The 17,854-nt window shown below is 37.6% G+C and overlaps 2 protein-coding genes across 2 annotated transcripts; both read left to right on the top strand.

Annotated features, from left to right (window-relative positions):
- The first annotated feature begins 278 nt into the window (after nt 1-278).
- On the top strand, nt 279-6,472 carry LOC146448544 (uncharacterized). The gene is made up of 4 exons (XM_085102480.1): nt 279-412; nt 3,620-3,884; nt 4,999-5,097; nt 5,353-6,472. Exons 2-3 carry the CDS (start codon nt 3,647-3,649, stop codon nt 5,082-5,084), a joined length of 324 nt encoding a protein of 107 aa, XP_084958606.1. The 5' UTR covers nt 279-412; nt 3,620-3,646; the 3' UTR covers nt 5,085-5,097; nt 5,353-6,472.
- Nucleotides 6,473-8,443: 1,971 nt separating this feature from the next.
- Nucleotides 8,444-17,851, top strand: LOC146448545 (uncharacterized). The gene is made up of 3 exons (XM_085102473.1): nt 8,444-9,112; nt 12,581-12,858; nt 16,438-17,851. The coding sequence occupies exons 2-3, from the start codon at nt 12,612-12,614 to the stop codon at nt 16,545-16,547; spliced, it is 357 nt and encodes a 118-aa protein (XP_084958599.1). The 5' UTR covers nt 8,444-9,112; nt 12,581-12,611; the 3' UTR covers nt 16,548-17,851.
- The last annotated feature ends 3 nt before the right edge of the window (nt 17,852-17,854 follow it).

A 17,854-nucleotide genomic window follows, 5' to 3' on the forward strand; every position in this document is an offset into this window, starting at 1 on the left:
TAAAACAAAATTATTTAATGGAAGTTAACCATTATAATTGGAAACAGCTTACCGCTCTGTTGTGTCTGGTGATTGAGCAGCGCGTCAAAAATTTCAATTTTCATCGGCGAAACACGTTCAATATCAGTCAACCATGAAGTTTCTTAAATTTTGCTGCAACGTTTGATTTTTCTGTATCGTTGCTTATCGCGGGACTTGTGAAATTAGACAGAATATCTTCATCGGAAAAATCAAACGACATTGCAGGTTTTATTCCCGTCCCGCAGACGAAGACAGTTTGTATACACAGCAAGTGCGTTTTTAGGCCAACAGAGCCTTGCAAACATAAAGAATTATTTGTTATCGGCAAACTTAGAAACATCTGAGTGCACCAGAAGATTTCAAGACGTCCAACGCAGTGAAACTAAAAAAGGTTAGTTACCGACGACAAAACCCATGTTATATTACTGATCATTTTGAATTCAAAGACTATGTGGCAGTCATAATTTGGCGATTTGCCGAATTCACGTTCATAATTCTCAGTCTTAAAGGAGTGGCATCGAACAGAAAGTATCTATTATAAGAAAGTGCAACGTTCATGTTTCGTTGATGTTGATGTTTAACGTTCATGTTTTGCCCCTGAGCCTATAAAGTGTTTTCTGCAAGGGCGCCCAATAAAGACAATCCAATACTGATACTCGTTTTCTTTTTTTTAAAGCTTTAATACAAAGGCTGTTTGGAACGATCTAGGCAGTAAGATCTCTTCGGTTTATTTAGGACGTGGAAAATTTTCGTAAGCGGAATATTATCTCCTGATTTGCCTAGCTACTGTTCACGGAAAAGTCTTTTGAATCTTACCCAGACTTATTTTGCACTTTCAAAGCCATTTTTGTCCCTCCGAGGACAAAAGGTGTTATGCTTGATACCCATGTTTAATATGAATATTTGACATGACATTTCACCAACAAAAATCTATTTTTTTTATCACAGTTAAATTCGAAAATCTAAAGCGATTCAGCTCTTCCGAGCAAATATTCATCGTGAAATTTTTAGTTCTGCGCTAGTTGGAAAGAAACTACAGACACCATTAAGCAGTAGGCGTTTGTTAGGCTCTGTTATTTGCTTTCTATAATTTGCAAGATAAGGCAATTGGGATTTTATTATTACGATGGATTCATAGACAGACGGCCATGAACATTGAAAACTATGTTGCAAATTTCTGAAATTTTTACAATGCTACCGCTGCTCCGTGTTTATTTTCACCGTAAATTAGATAGTTAATTTTAATTATAAAGTTTAGTTTTTAGCAACTTTGTCGATGATTCAGTTCTGTCAAATGCAGACTGGGTTATGATGCCAGAATAGGTTGATCATATCAATAAATTTACACGAAAAATCTACTGAGTCAGACCCCTGAAGGATGCTATCCAGCTGTCTAAATTTAAGCTACTTTACGTATCCGAAGATAAGTTCACGGGCTACCATATATTTTGCCTGTCTGTAAAATATGCTAATATAAACCATCTTGTTTGATTTGCATGAAAACAGCCACCTTATTAAGCGAAATTGAAATTCACCAACGCGTTTGTTCACCAAGATTAAACACCCTAAAAGCTTAAAGGAAAACAGGTCAGCTCGCTAGGCAATGTGATCAAACACTCCTTCAATTTTCAGTGTGGTATAAAAATTTGAATAAATGTATGGTCCTCAACATAATCGTGACTATGTTAGGCGATCCTAATAAAATGTTCCATTTCCCATCACTCGATCGATCCAACGTTTTTTGACAAATGGAAAAAAAAAGCTTCTCATTTCATTGCGTGCCTACTCAAGTAGTTTAAACAGGAGAGAGGGGGCGTCTACAACGCAAATAAGACGAAATTAAAATTTCACACATAGACAGATCTCATCGTCCTTAAAATTTTTAAGCACAATAAGCAGCCCTAAACAACACGAGACACGTCACGTGATGATGTTTCTCAAACTGCCGGCGATTCAGTTTCAGAGAAAACGTCAAATTAAAACACTTTTCAGATGCACACTGGATAACCCAGCTGTTCACGTTTGGAATAACCGTCCATTGGTCACTAAAAATTAAATTGCGAGGACAACGACAATTTTTCACTCCGAAATTCAACATTTGAATGTTTATGACTCCAATTTAAAAACTTGTTAGACACAATTCCAAGCAACCAGAGTTTAATGAGTTCATTTCACTCAATAAGCCATTTCCGAGTTGCTGTAAACCTCATTGTGAAAGCGAGGCTAAGTGCAAAAGCTTTTCGTATGAAATTAGTTTTATGAAAGAAATGTGATGGTGAATCTCCAGCCTGGTGAATGAATGAGAATGATGATTATTCTAGAAAGTGACGCAGGCATACTCGGAAAAAAGAAATCCGAGTGCTCCTATCAGGAGTCGAACCTAAGACTTTCCGATTACTAGTTCGGATGCTCTACCACTGAGCTACAGGAGACTCGTGGGAGCTAAGGCCATTAAACTAGGTTCATGGGACAAACATCCTGCATACTGCTAGGATTTGAATGTCGAACGAATAAAAACTAACTAATTTTCATAACAAAAACTTAGCCTCGCGCTCATAAAGAGGTTCACAGCGACTCGGAAATGGCCTATTCTCAAGTCATGAGCTTTTAACTCCTTATATCAAAAAACAAATTCTCCTATCTTGTCCCCATGCTTTTCTTATAAAAGTACTGGAGAGAGGTTATTAAAATATCGAGAAAATTCACCTTGGGTGACCATATCCTTAATTCTCATGACCTCAGGGGTTGATTTAGCATTGATATTGCAAGAAGAAATTTGATGCTGATCACTGTTAGGGCTTTAAGGGTTAAAGTGAGGGAACAAGCAAGGCTTAATTAACCGCACTCACAGTCAGCTACAAGTTAGGTCCCTTGTTGTAGTAAACCTTCCTAGGCCTACCTCCTGTTGGGAAGAACCGATAATAACGGGTACGGTGACAAAACGTAAGTGGCGGTCTCCCCCTCAGTTTAGTAACAGTGCCCCTCAGGGTGTAGCATAGGGGGGCAGAGGAGGGGTGTCACTAGAGGGAGGATACTAGGTCAGAAGTTTATATGGTAAGTAATGTATGATGGTACCATTTTGGAGAGATCCGGTCCGATTTCCAAGGTTGGTCATAGGACTTACTGTGGGGCAAAGTGTATTTTGGAGAACATCCTAGCTTGGAGAATAGAAGCTAATCGGGACAGGGTCAAAATTCATGGATTTAAGGAAGACTGGCACAAGGCATGGAAGGGATAAAGCATGCTGGAGTCACATTAAAGCAGGAATGAAAACTAACTGGGAGCTTTCTCATGCAAGTTCAATCTCCTACCTAGAGTCCTTAGGATATTTGGCCAGCGGTTGGTCTCGAGGCTCCGGACGGTAAAACAATGTTAGACGTCACGGGGCAGCCAATCAAAAAATTTAAGTATTTTCCAACTCTCTAGAATCTCTCCAGCGAACAACCGCTGGCCAATGAGCCTGAGGACACGGTGACAGGCACACAGTAATTACAAGGCCCATTTTACCCAAGATGGCCAATTAGATAGCGATCAAGGTAGTAGATAGTTTATACCCGATTATAAACTAACATTTCATTCTTTTTTTTTTTACTCATAGACCGTTTTCTCCGAGCTGCCTGACGCCATGTCTGAATCAAACTTGTTAACGCCGTCCCATGAGCACTCGCGTAACTTTCGTTCCCATTCCCTCAAGAACCAGAGTCAGCCTTTTCTTTTGCCGCCACGCCCAAAGCGACGCACGTTGAGTCTACCTTGCAAACCAGTCATCCCGCCCTTCATTATCATACAAGGTTGCCGTGACAACCAGGAGACTGAAAGCGAGGAAGAAGAGCTGGACTGCGATCCTAATAAGGAAAGTATGGGTGAGGTTGCTGAAAATTTTTACTTTTTTTTTTTTTTTTTTTTAATTTGGTACACTTGGTACGTAGCGAATCAAGTTTCAACAAAACCAGGAGCCCAAAATATGGGCTGATAGCGGCTTCCAGTGGCTCCTTTAAATGCCGACGTCCGATCTCACCTCACAGAGGAATTGTAAACCGCCATGAGACTATGTGATATGTGCGGTATATAAATGCATTACCATAACCATTTTATATAAATGCATTACCATAACCATTTTATTGTACTTATGACCAGGAGCCTCTACCAGTATTAAGGACGTTACGCAAACCACGACGCCGACGGCAACGAAAACGTCAATAAAGAAAAGGCTTAATGAGCTAAACAATGCTGTGCACGTGCATTACAAATTTTGATACATTTCGTCGCCATCTTCGGCCAAACAACAACGTGAAATGCCCAAATTCAAGGTTTTATGGAGAGCGTGAGCAGATGACAGTACATTTTCATTTTCTGTGCTAACTTGAGGACTGTTCCCACCAGTTCTGTTACTGGATAGTTCGGTCACATTGTAGAAGTTGAACGTATTGGAATAAGCGCAAAGTAGTACAAGTAACACGAACTTGTATTATCAAGTGACGTTTTCGTTGGCGTTGCCGTCGTGGTTGCGTTAAGTCCCTAATAACTCCTTGAATCAACCTTAATTTCACGAGTAGATTTATCTTAAGAACTACGCAAAGGTATGACGATGGCATTTTAATTGTCATTGCTGTTCTTTGATTGGGTATTTGAACTGTGGGCGTACCAAAGGTCCCCTGCTAAGGACGTCCAACGTACAACCCGAGGGTTTCCTGAAGGTCGTTTTAGTTATGGTTTTCCTTCCTCTTGACTTTAATAACTGCGAAGCGCCGCTAATCTGATAATGGAATGACTTAGGGTGGAGTAAATATATCGTTAAATAAATAAATTTAACACAAATTAGTGAGCGCAGAAAGCTAAAAAGAAGCTTACGACAAATGGCCGCTACAAAGGAATTTACCTTAAACTTTGTTTTCACATTTGTTGAATTCCACTAGTAAGTTCCTCAAATCATTTTAAATCCGTTATTTTTTTTATTTTGTTATGTCTGTTTTTCAGCCTGGTACACACCAGTTGTGGGATTATCCTGTAGTCTTCTGATGTATTTCTGGTCATGCGCACTGGCCTACTATTCAGCAAGATGATCAACTGACACATGTACGTGAACCTTCGTCCCCTTCTTAGGTCTCAATACGCGTTTAAAACGACAGAACAAGCAGATTTCGATGAACCTATTTTAATGGCCTTAGCTAACAAGAGTCTCCTTTAGCTCAGTGGTAGAACATCCGAACTAGTAATTGGAAGGTCATAGGTTCAACTCCTGATAGGAGCACTTGTATTTTTTTTCCGAGTATGCCTGTGTCACTGACTGAATTATACATCATTCACAGATCTTTTATTTTTTATCCACAGGGACATCAAAAAAAAAAAAAAAGAAAAAAAAAAAAGGAGAGAGAGAAAAACAACTTGATATGAGTGTTTCATAAAAAGAACTGAGAATTTCATGCAAGCAAGTAATATGCGTGTGTCGCAATTGTCAGCTATTTGTGTGGCAAAGACATAAAACAAAGGTACACTAAACAACCCTACAAGAATAAGGAGCAGTCAAGAATGAAACATGCATATACATGCAGGAAGTAAATTATTTCAAACAAGAACACGACATAAACGTATTTTTATCTCAGTCAGAGTTGCCAGAAGTCGGCACCTTACGGCGCGTAATATCAGCCACTTGCGACGAAGCTGCCAGACGTTACGCTCACCAGGATTTCACGATAACGAGCTTAAGAAGGTCTATATTAGGGATTAACTGTGTCCGCGACAAAATAAAAGTACCGGATCCTGTAGCAAAGGATCTAATCAGCAAAAAAAATTGTAGAACAAAATTAAAAAGAGCAAGCGGCTGATTTCACGGTCCTGGTCAGGGAAGTATATTTCTCCAATATTTTGAACGGCCTTTTTTCTTCAGGGTAAGAAAAGCCGTACCGTTTCGAAATATTGGAAAAATATACTTCCCTGACCGTGAAATCAGCCTTGCTTTTCTTAGATTATTTATATTAGAGATGCCCGGCGTGTCAAAACCAAATTACATCTTCGTTTTAGAGACCTCCATGTATTGTCATTTTTAAAGAACTTCTTCTTCCGAAAACTGGATTACTACAAAATGCAGTTTTAGGGATTTGATTGGCTTAGCGGCCATGAAAATTATACCATGCTAGAGAAATACCAAGAAAAAGCGATAATTGAACTAAGCAGAGTGCGATTTGGTCTGAAATTATGTGTGATTTCAAAATTGAACGAGCGCGCAGCGCGAGTTCGATTGGAAAATCACAAGTATGATTTCAGACAAAAAATGCACGACACGAAGTTCAATTATCACTTTATTACATCCATTTCAAAATCACACAGTTTTTTTTTTGCCAATACTAAATTTTATTACTACTTTTAATACTAAAAAGAGTAGAAAATAGAAATGTCACTGTCAGAAAATGCAATTCCCCAGCCCACCTGCCCACCCCCCCCCCCCCTCCCCCTTCCGCCTCTCCCGAAAAAATGACATTTTCCCCTATATTTTTCTGCTACCTGATCGGCTAGTAAAGGTAAACCGTGAAATTCGATTGGTTATTAATATTTCATTTTCATTTTGTTGGGCTAAAAAAAGCTTAAGGATGCGATTTAGAGCAAAAAGTAGTGCGATTCGTGAATAAATGGCACTTTTTAGAGCCAATCAGATTGCAAGCATCACCAGTAATTTCCAAATGAGTGTAATAAAAACAATTATTCCACTTTCGCTTGTTGAAATATATGAGCTGATTATAACCAACTCGGCGCTTAACGCGCCTCGTTGGCTATCTATCATCTCATATCCAACGCGCGCTAGTGGAATAATTGTTAATTGTTTGCTGTAATGTATAGCTGTATCAGGTTATCTGTGATATGTTTCGGCGACCTATGTGCTGCGCACAAGGTATCGTGCCCGCCAACTCTTGGCATGTGAGATAATTGGACTGTATAGACTATATATATATATATCTTTTGGGATATGTTCTTTGTACGTTCTTTCGATTTATCTTAGCCCCAACGGTCCTTATAAAATGGTTATATTAAATAAATAAAAAGAGTGTGTTGGAACTAGCATCTCTGTGTTTGATTTGATGTTTGACCCTCGGACATCACAGTAGTTTATGACTACGCAGGAAAAGCAGATCTTAGCAAGGGCCAGTGGAATCGAAAACGAAAATTTGGGGCAACCACGCACTGTTAGAGATAATTTTAAAAGCATTCCCCAACAATAATTCTAACGGAATCTTTGGTGGTTGGATGGTTGCATCTCTGATATGCCGTAAGGTGACTTAGCGATACAGTTATGAGTTATATGTGCCTATATTGATTTGACTATGTGACTGCTGGGTGATGCGGTTCTAGTCAAAGACCCACATTTCATCCTTGCTGAACATGACAGTTAGATCATGCGACTAGATCACGGAGGGTCGTGGGTTCAAATCCCATCTGGTGCTCGAATTTTTTCCGAGTTTCCAATTGATGCATAAGCCTATCATGTTGTTATTTCTGATAATTCTATGTATGGAATTTTTCCCCAAATTGAAATAAAGTTGTCTCAAATGTGTACTTTTTTTGCTCACATCTGCATCGGTTTGAAAACATTGGGTAAATGCGGTTTTTACTGTCTTTGCCTTTCACGCAAATCTAGTTCAAACAAAGTTTAGTTTTGAGCAAATATGACAAAATTTCATCAACATTGTTTTTTCTCATTTGCTGCAGTTTTGCTACTGTTGTAAATCCGTCTTCTCGTGCTTTGTCAAAACCCGATTAAGCTGATCCTGGATTTACGTGAACTTTAATTCGAGTTCAGTTATAAATTAATAGAAATTTTTCCAAAAGATTTTTGTCCCTCAGTTTTGATATAGGCTGTTTTTTACCATTAGCTTGAAAAAAAAGAGAGGATACTTTAAACACACTTTTAGCGAGCGAGCTGAAAACCTCGATTAACTGTTTAAAAAACAACTTAACTGGGAAAAACGTGAGGATAGAAGGCAGAAGGTGCAAATACTACAAAGATGTGCATAATTATAACACTCGGCGCAGAAATAATTTTCAAAAGCGTTCATTAATTTATTCGGGAGGAACTGAGTTATCGGAGAGCGCTAAGCTATTTTTGAAGGGTCAAACTATTAGATTGTTCAGAGCGTTCATGCAATGGTGTATGCAATTTATTATATTTTGTTATTTCTGTCAGAGCCTTTCGGGAGAACAGTATAACGCCAAAGTGTCCCTGAATAAATAAAGCTAATTATTTTTTTGTCTTGGGTCACGTGATAATTGTAACCAATCACAGTCATCAAAATTAATGGTGGGCTTATGGTAAATGTGCTCAATGGCTTATAAGGCTTGATCACTTAGATTAGAATTAAAGAAGGAGAGTTATTAACAAATATAATTTCAACGATTTTCTTCAGTGTTTGCTTCTCCTATAAAATTTGCATCTAAAGGTGTATAAAAAGAGATGACACCGAAATAAACGTAATTATTTTTAAACGAAAAGTGATTAATCGAAAGATCAAAATAGTTATTTCAAATCAACGTTATTTAGGAATTTTCTGAAAAACCGACACAATTAATTGTTTTCTACTCCGGCCTAATTATTTTGTTGTCATATTTCCTTTCCATCAAGACAACTAAAAAGATCAGAAAAGATCCAATTCAGAATTATACTTCTCATAACATCTTTCAATAAAGTCTTTCTATAAACATGTTTAAAAAAGCAGATAAATATCTCATGGGACGTCACTTTTTCAATTTTAATTTTGTGTTGTTCCGCGCAAAGCATCAAAGCTTACGCCTCGAGAATACATTCATTTAAAAATCAGGAAATTACGTAGATCAAGACAAAAGACAACGTGAGATTGAAGACGCGAAGATGTATATACATATTGCTTTCAACATATGAACATTTTGCAGAACCTTTAGCCGCCCCGATCATTGGCAAAAGAGCCCTTAAGCTTGCGGCAAATACGGATATCGGGTTCGGTTCATAAGTGCTTCAGTTAAGAACACCATACAGGGCTTTGTATTGAATTGACTTGAAACGCCGACTTTGAAACGTGAGTGCAGAATCTACTGAAAAATCCAGTTGTGAACTCTACATAACCTGGTAAGTATAACTTATCACATTTTACGACCAATGGCAGTTTAGCTCCGTAATGGGCAAAGACTAAAGAAATTAAAGACATTTAATATTACTGCGGTGTTTTCGCTAAACTTAGTGGGGTGATTTTCTACTTTTATTAATAACAAAAAAAAAAAAAAAAAAAATGACAGTGAATGAATTTAAAATCAAAACCGATTTGGAAATTTGCAGACCTTTTGCATTACAGCAAAACTGGGAACAAATCAAGCGTAATCTGCTGATCGCTTTTTTTAAAGCTAGTATTTCCCTAACATTTCAATCTTATATTGATATCGAACTGAATTACAAAATGGATACTCTTTCCAAGAAAATTATTGATTAGGTTTAATCCCGAATAATCTTGATGTTTATTCAGTTTAAGCAAACTAATGTTCTGTAAAAAAATAAGTGAAAATTTTTTTACGTCATTTTGTCTTTTTATTAAAACTTCAGGTCGGGCGTGCTTCTTCTCTGCGATTGAAACTCTGATGTTTCCTCATTAACATATGAACCTTGCCGACACATTTCGGCCTTCAGTTTTGTCTGGCTTACCTCCTTTAGAAAGTAAATCTCAAATGTATTGTTAAGTTTCACCTGCAGTAGCTTCCATTAGCAACAAGAGAATGATATTAATCGTTTAGTGACATCATTTTCTGTCATTATTCGCTGCCGTTTCGGTTTTGTGAAAAGGAATTCAAAATAAAGTGACACTATTTTCTTTAATAAATGAAACCGAAAACCGATGTAAAACAACTTATAATTCCTTGTGCTACATTCATTTATAACAGCTTTTTAAAGCTATGTTAATTTACAACACTGAATTTACCATTATCGACGATTTTAAGAAGTGTATTTTCGAACTCATTCTCGAATACTGCCAATCCTCCTTACTGTAATTTTCGGAAACCTTGCAAAATGGAATAATACACTGCAGCCGGTTTGGTTGACATGGCAAGTTTTCCTTAATTCTGAGAATGATACTTATATTTTCTAACTTAACAGCAACAATTCTTAATGCATTTCTTTTCAAAAAGCCAAGAATATGACAATTAACTGACGCATAGATAATTAAAATATAGATAAAGGTTTATTTTCATGTCCAATTAGCTATAGAGCAGCGATATTTAATTTTGAATTCGTAAAACTAGATTCTTTCAATTGTTAGATATCCTTGGGTATTTTTCAAGACGTAAAATTTATTAGCTGCAAGAAAAACAACAAAGGGATAAGGCGAAAGAAAAATATATTTGCAAACTTCCGACTAGATCACGACTAAGATCGTAACGCTTCGGAAATGGTTCGTTACCAGACCAAACGCGAAGCGAAGTAATTCGGTAGGCACCGAAACCCTTACAAAAACAGACGTTTACGTTGTTTAAATTGATTTCTTTCAAGACGGAGCGACAACCAGGATTTAAAATTAGAATTCAAGCGCAGCAGATACGGGGAAATCGCTTCCAAATCTGCATTACTTATAGTTTTAAATGGGCCGTTTTGAATGGCGAACAAATCTCAACCAAAATAGTTTCTAACTTATTAGTTCTTCTCAAAAAATGGCCTTGCGTATTTTACGGTTTGGTTTATTAAGACGAATCACGCTGAGATTAATTCCTTGAATATTGATTATAACTAAAGATTTCGTAATGCAATCATAAGCAAGTAAAAATTAGCGATAAAATCGAAGGATGTTTCGACGTCGTAATCTAATCATTTTAAACTTGAAAATGGTGTCATGGCAACCCCCAAAAGTTGTTCGATTTCATCGTTAATCTTTACTTGCATATATATTGAAAGCCTTGTTTTAAAAAAAATGTAATAATGTAATAATTTTGGGGTGATTTGTATTTACTTTTTATCAACTTTTCGTTCCCTTTTTAATAAACACACTTTAGGTATCTCCGGTGCTATTTACTATTCTCATTTTCTATTTTGTCAAGTTTGTCATGTTTGTTCAGAGTTCCTTTTCAAAGCATTTACCAAGTTGTTTATTTTGTAATCCTTTAAACTGTCAATTAGAGGCTTTCCATTGAAATGCTAAAATTTCCTGAAGGGCAATTTCCTGGGATTTTCTAAAACATTCATTACTGTCTTGGAGTTTGTAAATAAAAATTTTACCGAAGTGTAAACAGTTTGCATGTTTGATATCTTTTGTTTTGTTTGCCTTTGACCTCAGAAAAGCTATTTTAAAATGCCTTTAAATGTTTTCTTCAATTTCATGATGTTGAAAAAAGTTGGAAGAAAAAGAGCAATCAATCGCTTATTACTAACCACTCCAGTAAGTTCATTTTTTAGTTTGTTTTTCTTGGCCTAACATTTCGTTTCATTTTGTTCAATTTGCTGGTTGTCATTTATTTCATCGGCTTTAGTTTTGTTCTCATTGATCAGGCTACTCAATTTCAAACATGCAAATTTAACCAAAAATAATTGGAAAACACTGGAAGAAAGATCCGCACTTACTCACATGATCCTGGAACCTATCTAATGCTGCAACATAGGTGAGGCTAATTTCACTTTTTGTATGGTTTGGTCGTAACCTAAGAAATATCTCGTAAGACTAATAAGATGAAGCGAAGAGAATTCACGGAATTATCTAGAGAGTATTCGGTTATTTAAAACTACTGATATGTTATGTACAAAGAGCTCTTACATTCATCACAATTCATCAAGACTTGAGGGAAAATAATAGAAACGATTTCTCGAACATTCGTACAAGAAAGGGAACCCTTGACTGGTGCAGTAGACTACGAAAATTAATTTGAGTGGTGTTGTTACGACAGTAGAAAATCTAAGGATATTAAAAAAATCTTTAGGCTACCTTTCGGCCTAGTTTTGTTTTATTTAAATTTTGGTTCTTCGTTCAAATTAATTAAATCCACACTTTATTCGATGCCATAAAGCGTTTAATTTCTCCTTGTGGCAAACCGATACGATTCGATTCGATTTTAAAGTGTTGTGAGATGAAGCTTCATTTGAAAAAGATCCAATTAGTCTTTTCTGTCATATTTTAACCAACCGACTGATACTTGTCCTTTTTTCCTTTATGTGGTTGGTGGTATTCTGAATTTGTGGTATCACGGTTCACCATGAGGTGTTTGCACCCATGAACAAAGGATGCTCTTTGTTGAAAATATCTGTGATTTCTATCGATAAGTCAGGGTTCTTGGCTTACTCGTCCCCAGTCTCTCTCTTGGTTAATGGCCGCGCTCGACATAGGAACGCTAGGGTTTATGGGCAGCTTATGACTCAACAGTAACAGAAATGACTTAGGACAGTAGACGTGACGCAAGGTGTTTTGTATATTTTTGGTTATTATTGCGTGACCTTATATGATCAAGTTATACCAGAAGAGCATCGCGGAGTGACGTAATACCGGAACGCGTTATACATAAGAGGAAGCAGTTGAACCCTTGTAAGGAGGACTTCTGTAGTAATATGTTTTCTTCGTATTTACAGGCTATCTGATCATTTTCCGTGAAGTACCGCAATGTCTGATCGTATTATGCTTTCTGTTCCGACAAGCAATTTACAAACACGCGCCTTTCGAAGTCATTCCTACAACCCCCCTCCACCGCTTGGATCACATCGTTCAAGAAGGACACTCAGTCTTCCAGCTCGAGAGAAACCAGTGATTCCTCCGGTGATTACGGAAACTCCCGATTGCTCACAATTGCCTCACGAACAGCACTCGGCTGAGTCCTGTGTGCGTGTTCAGGCAAATTGTGATGAAATTGGTAAGTTATAATATTAAAAAACATAAAAAGTTTAAATGAGATTAGTGTCTTTATCATGATCACTCAGTAAATATAATTCTATATGCACTGGCATGTCCACCAATAATTTGTTTCATGTCCTATCGATCGCGTGAGTGGACATGCTAATTCATAAACCACTTATAATGTTGGGATTAAACGGATTTGCACACTAGTTTACTTTAAAAAGACGCAAGCAGAACAAGAGACCATTTCAACTCAACGCCGCTTTGCACAGGCCCATACTAAAGTAAACAAATTACATCAACTTAGTCTGCGTCAGTGACAACCGAACAGTGAAAAATTGGAGTTGACGTCGATTTGAATCGTGATAATTAAAAAATGGACTTGCGCGGAATTAGTGCTTTAAAACTAAACTGACTCATGTCACTTTTTTTGCCAGAAAAGTGTAAGTGATACTTGGGAATGCCGCCGCTCTCTCAGGGTCGGGGAGGAACGAGGGCTCCTTTCCTCGAATAGCGGGGTCTTCGTAAGATCAATCTCGTATCCAGAGTCCTCAGGCTCTTTGGTCAGTGGGTGGTCTCCAGGAGGGCTCTGGGGAAATTGAAAAAAAAGTATATTTATATTTTTCGATTTGCTTTCCCATAACGCTCTGCATTGTTTTACCGCAGAAACCCTCCGGTGAAAAATTCCAGTACCCCACACAGGGTGCAGAGCATTAACAAATTGACGCCTGTTTTGCATGTAGCTGTCAACTTATTGATGATAAATTTCGTTAAACTTTGACAATGTTATGACGAAATTTACCATCTTGGTAAAAGTAAAAACCAATAAAAAACCAACAAAAAAACTGGCGTATTTTTTTTTTTTTTGCAAGAACTGTCAAATTTCTCGCGCGCTCATTGGCTAATTTATATCGCGCGTCTATTCGCGCCAAGGTCTTTGTTTATGCCTTATGTTAATTTTTTCAGCTTTAAAAGGTCTTCTCGCAGGATTTGAATAGCTATCGTTCTCTTGACAATGGCTAAATGACGACGTCGAAACGTCAAGATTTTATAACTAAAGTTTATTCATTCACAATTAGAGTGCAGACGGATGAAAAGTCAGAGATGTCATCATCGACAAAAATGTTAAACTTTTTTAGTGTTGTGTTCATGACAGTTTGGCGAGGATTCAAACTCAAACTAAAACTATATAATTCTTGAAAGAGACAATCATTTCAATGCTTGAGCCCTACGACAGCTACAGCAGAAACTGAAGCGAAGCTCTATAGCGGAAAGTTGAGGATTTTTGTTTGACCCCGAAATCGAAGGTTAGCTTGAATCACTAGAATTACAGATAAAGTGTAGGCATGGTCACGTGGTCATTTCTGCCGTTTACCGTTTGCCTTAAATGTAATTCTAAATTTCTCTACTACTGAGACTGAAATTACCGGAGCCGAAATAAACAGTGTTGCAGAGGCCTTGTTTAGGGAAAATTTCCGGCTGGAATAATTGTTAGTTTCGAAATTTCTGTTTCTTTACGGAGTTCTTGTTTTAGATGTTTTATATAGTCTATGAGCCTGAAATTCTTTCAATGATAACAAAAAACGGATGGCTGGTTTGATGTCTCGTGTTTACTATTTTTCTAATTTCTATTCTACTCGATTTATACTCGCGATTGAACCTCGGTTCATTTGCGCTTTTTTATCGTAAAAATTCCATTCGATCGTACAAGACACTCTTTACTAAATTTGCTCCATAGAGATCAAAATTAAATCCCTCTGGATTAAAAACGGTTACAATTTAGAAGGATTTCATTTTGACAATCTTTATTGTACAAATCAAGTAAGATGTTTTGGATGTGTCTTGTACGATTGAAGAATAGAATTCCTCGCGATCCTGTTTACGCTAGAGCAGATTATGCATATTTACAACTCGTGATTGATGTGGCAACATGTGTTAAGATTAATCAGGAAGCTGTCAATAATCATTATTATTATTATTATTATTATTATTATTATTATTATTATTATTATTATTATTATTATTATTATTATAAAGACACAAGTGTTTTATTGCAAAATACACCACTCGGCGTAATACTCATACGAAACTACATCCTGCATCCGGGACCCGAGTGGCGTATTTTCCATGCCCTCACTAGTGAGGATATTGATGACGCCCTTCCTTGCTTTTTCACGATTGTTTATGCAAACAGTTGGTGAAAAATGGCAAGCGACAGATTTGTCTATATAATAAAAAGAAAATTACATGGTGGCTTGAAGATATGAATTTTATTTCCTCATTTTAAACAATATTTTACTCATTCGCTGCGCTAGTTCGTAAAATATTGTTTTTACCACTCGAAAATAAAACTCGTATCCTCGCGCCACTGTGTAATATCCTCTATATCTAACCAATCACAACACGATATATACCATAAGCTAGTGTCATAGATCAGTAGGAAAACTCTACAGGCTCAGTTCCTCGCCCCAGTACCAGCTTTCGGGCCCGAAAAGTATCAAATCCATTTTCTATCGACTAGTCGTAGTTTTACGTTCTAACTATAACATTAGAAGAAAAGCAAAGAAATTTATTATGTCATCAAATTGCGTAGCTTAAATTCATCGAGCTTATTGAATATTTTATAGCTAAAAGAAATGGCAGGCTCGCTCGCTTATCATATTGGGCGGTACAGCCTGGCTTACAGAAGGAGTTTACCGCCCTCTTCCTTCCCCCAACCCCCTAAAGGGAGTTGCCCCCAGGTCATATTCCCCATTATAAGAAATTAAAAGTGTTCTCATTGTTTGTACTCTATGTGGGCTTTTTGAATCGCTCGTCAGTAGCGTGGAAGCTTCACGTTTTGCAAACAAGCAATCAGGGTATTACCTTAATGCACCACACCATTGCTTGCTAGTATGTGACAGGTTTTAACCTCAATCGAAATTCAAGAATTGTCTGGGTGACACTGAAAACCGCCAAGGCAAGTGGGCTCCCTAGATAAATATTATTATTATTATAATTATTATTATTATTATAATTATTATTATTATTATTATTATTATTATTATTATTATTATTATAGGTCCCGATAACTTACTGCAATCCGAAACCCAGATTATGTGCACCGTGTTGAGCAGCAGCGAGTCAATTTAAATTTGTTCTTATAAGAGCTCTGTTTAACCAATCCATCGCAGTTTTCTATGCCATAAAATGTTCCAAACTAGCGCTGATAGATGTTTTAAAGCAGTTCCTCGTCAGAATATCATACCGAATACCCAGACTGAAATTTAAAAGTAGTTCGAACTCCATTTTATTGGAAAAGTGGGAACAATTTCGCCACGCGAGAAAATCGTTTGGTGCTTTTCTTTATATGAAATGTCATTTTTATTCATTGTGCTTGACCTCTTATAGAGAATACGCTATGAGCCAAATTCAGCACGTGAAAATTTTGCCAGTTATGGGGCAAGTTGCGCTATAATCGATAATAAATGGATTTGGCCCGGTAAGATCTCGAGACTTTCGAGAAACTCACGCCAGGTCGAGAATGGTATGGGGTCGGCACTGTTTGTAAAGATGCGGTTTACATATTGTATGTTTCTTCTCCTTGTGTTTTCAGGTTGGTTTGCTCCTATTATTGGACTGTTTTTGAGTCTCCTGCTCTTCGCATGGGCGTGTTTACTGTCACTTTCTGAAGATGAACAGAAAACATTACTATTACTATCATGATCGTGAGAAAAAACTACGGAACAAACCCTACTCGAGGGTTCATGTACCTTATAAGTGGCACACTAGGCTTTGATGGGCCTTGTCATCATTAATCCTCGTGGGGGGTGGGGAACTCAATAAAACTTAATTAAAGTAAAACTGCCATAACGCACTATTATGTAACGGAAATCTCGCTCATGTGGGCAACACCTGAAACGATCAGCATTCAAGACTAGTAACCAGCCATCGACAGCTGTTTCGCTCTTTTTTGGCCCATCTAGACGAATCGTCACGATCCGTCAACATATTTCACCCCACTTCAACCATCACTGCGCAGTTTTTTCTAAGTCTGTCACCAACTACGATCCGACAAAATATTCAGGATCACATCTCTCGCAATTGGTAAGCTGACTTCAAGTAAGAGCGCTTCACTTTCGTCTCGTTCAACACGATCTGGCTTATGGTAAGTCAAGTCGTCTTGACGACCCGAGTCAGTTCGTGTGTATTGGACTTGACTTCCACCACTAATCATGAGAGTGGGGTACAAAAACAAAGTGGGTCTTAAAGAACATGAATACCGTCTATTGCCCTAGGTAAAAGGACGCGCCTGACATGATATAGGGTTCAAGACTAGAGAGAAGCGTGTGTTTTAGCTGAGATCAGATCGATTTTGCCCACTTGCACACGTAATGTGCAGCGAGATTAATAACCGTTCTCCTCTCTTAGATCTTTTCTGAAATGACTAGCAAGATAAATGAAAGGGAAGAAGTGTTAACGAGTCTATACAAGCCACGCCGCCGTTCTGAAGAGCCTCAAATAGGTCGAAACAGCTTTGGGCGAAACAACTGTACATGGCCGCTCTGTAGTCTCGGTGGCTAACCGTTGCAGGTGTGGCCCACATGAAAAAGATTGCGTTGCCTTATTGAACTTTTTTCAGTAGAGTGTCGAAAGTAATTTGGTAATTGCTTTGGTATTGCTTTACTTCGCTCTGTGATTGGTAGGCAAAACTCGCGCCATTTTCTCAGCCAATGAGAAGCAAAACCAAAACCAATCGGGACTTGGTCGCATGCGTTCTCCCGCCCTTGGCGCTGGTTGCTTGGAGTTCGGATTGATTCATTGCACTGGTTACGTCTCTCATGATTGACCAAAGTAATTACTTTGGCCGGTTTTGGTTTTTGACATCCAAATAAAAACCACTCTATATGGCAGTTTTACTTCTGTTCATTCAGCTTTTGATACGACAATGAACGGAATGCAGCGCACTCAGAATAATACGAAATTTGTACTTCTACAAAGGTTTTCAAGTTAATGGGAAAATCTGGGATCAC

The sequence above is a fragment of the Pavona decussata genome, unplaced genomic scaffold (assembly GCF_977016875.1).
Source record: "Pavona decussata unplaced genomic scaffold, jaPavDecu1.1 SCAFFOLD_912, whole genome shotgun sequence".
NCBI classification, from domain to species: domain Eukaryota; kingdom Metazoa; phylum Cnidaria; class Anthozoa; order Scleractinia; family Agariciidae; genus Pavona; species Pavona decussata.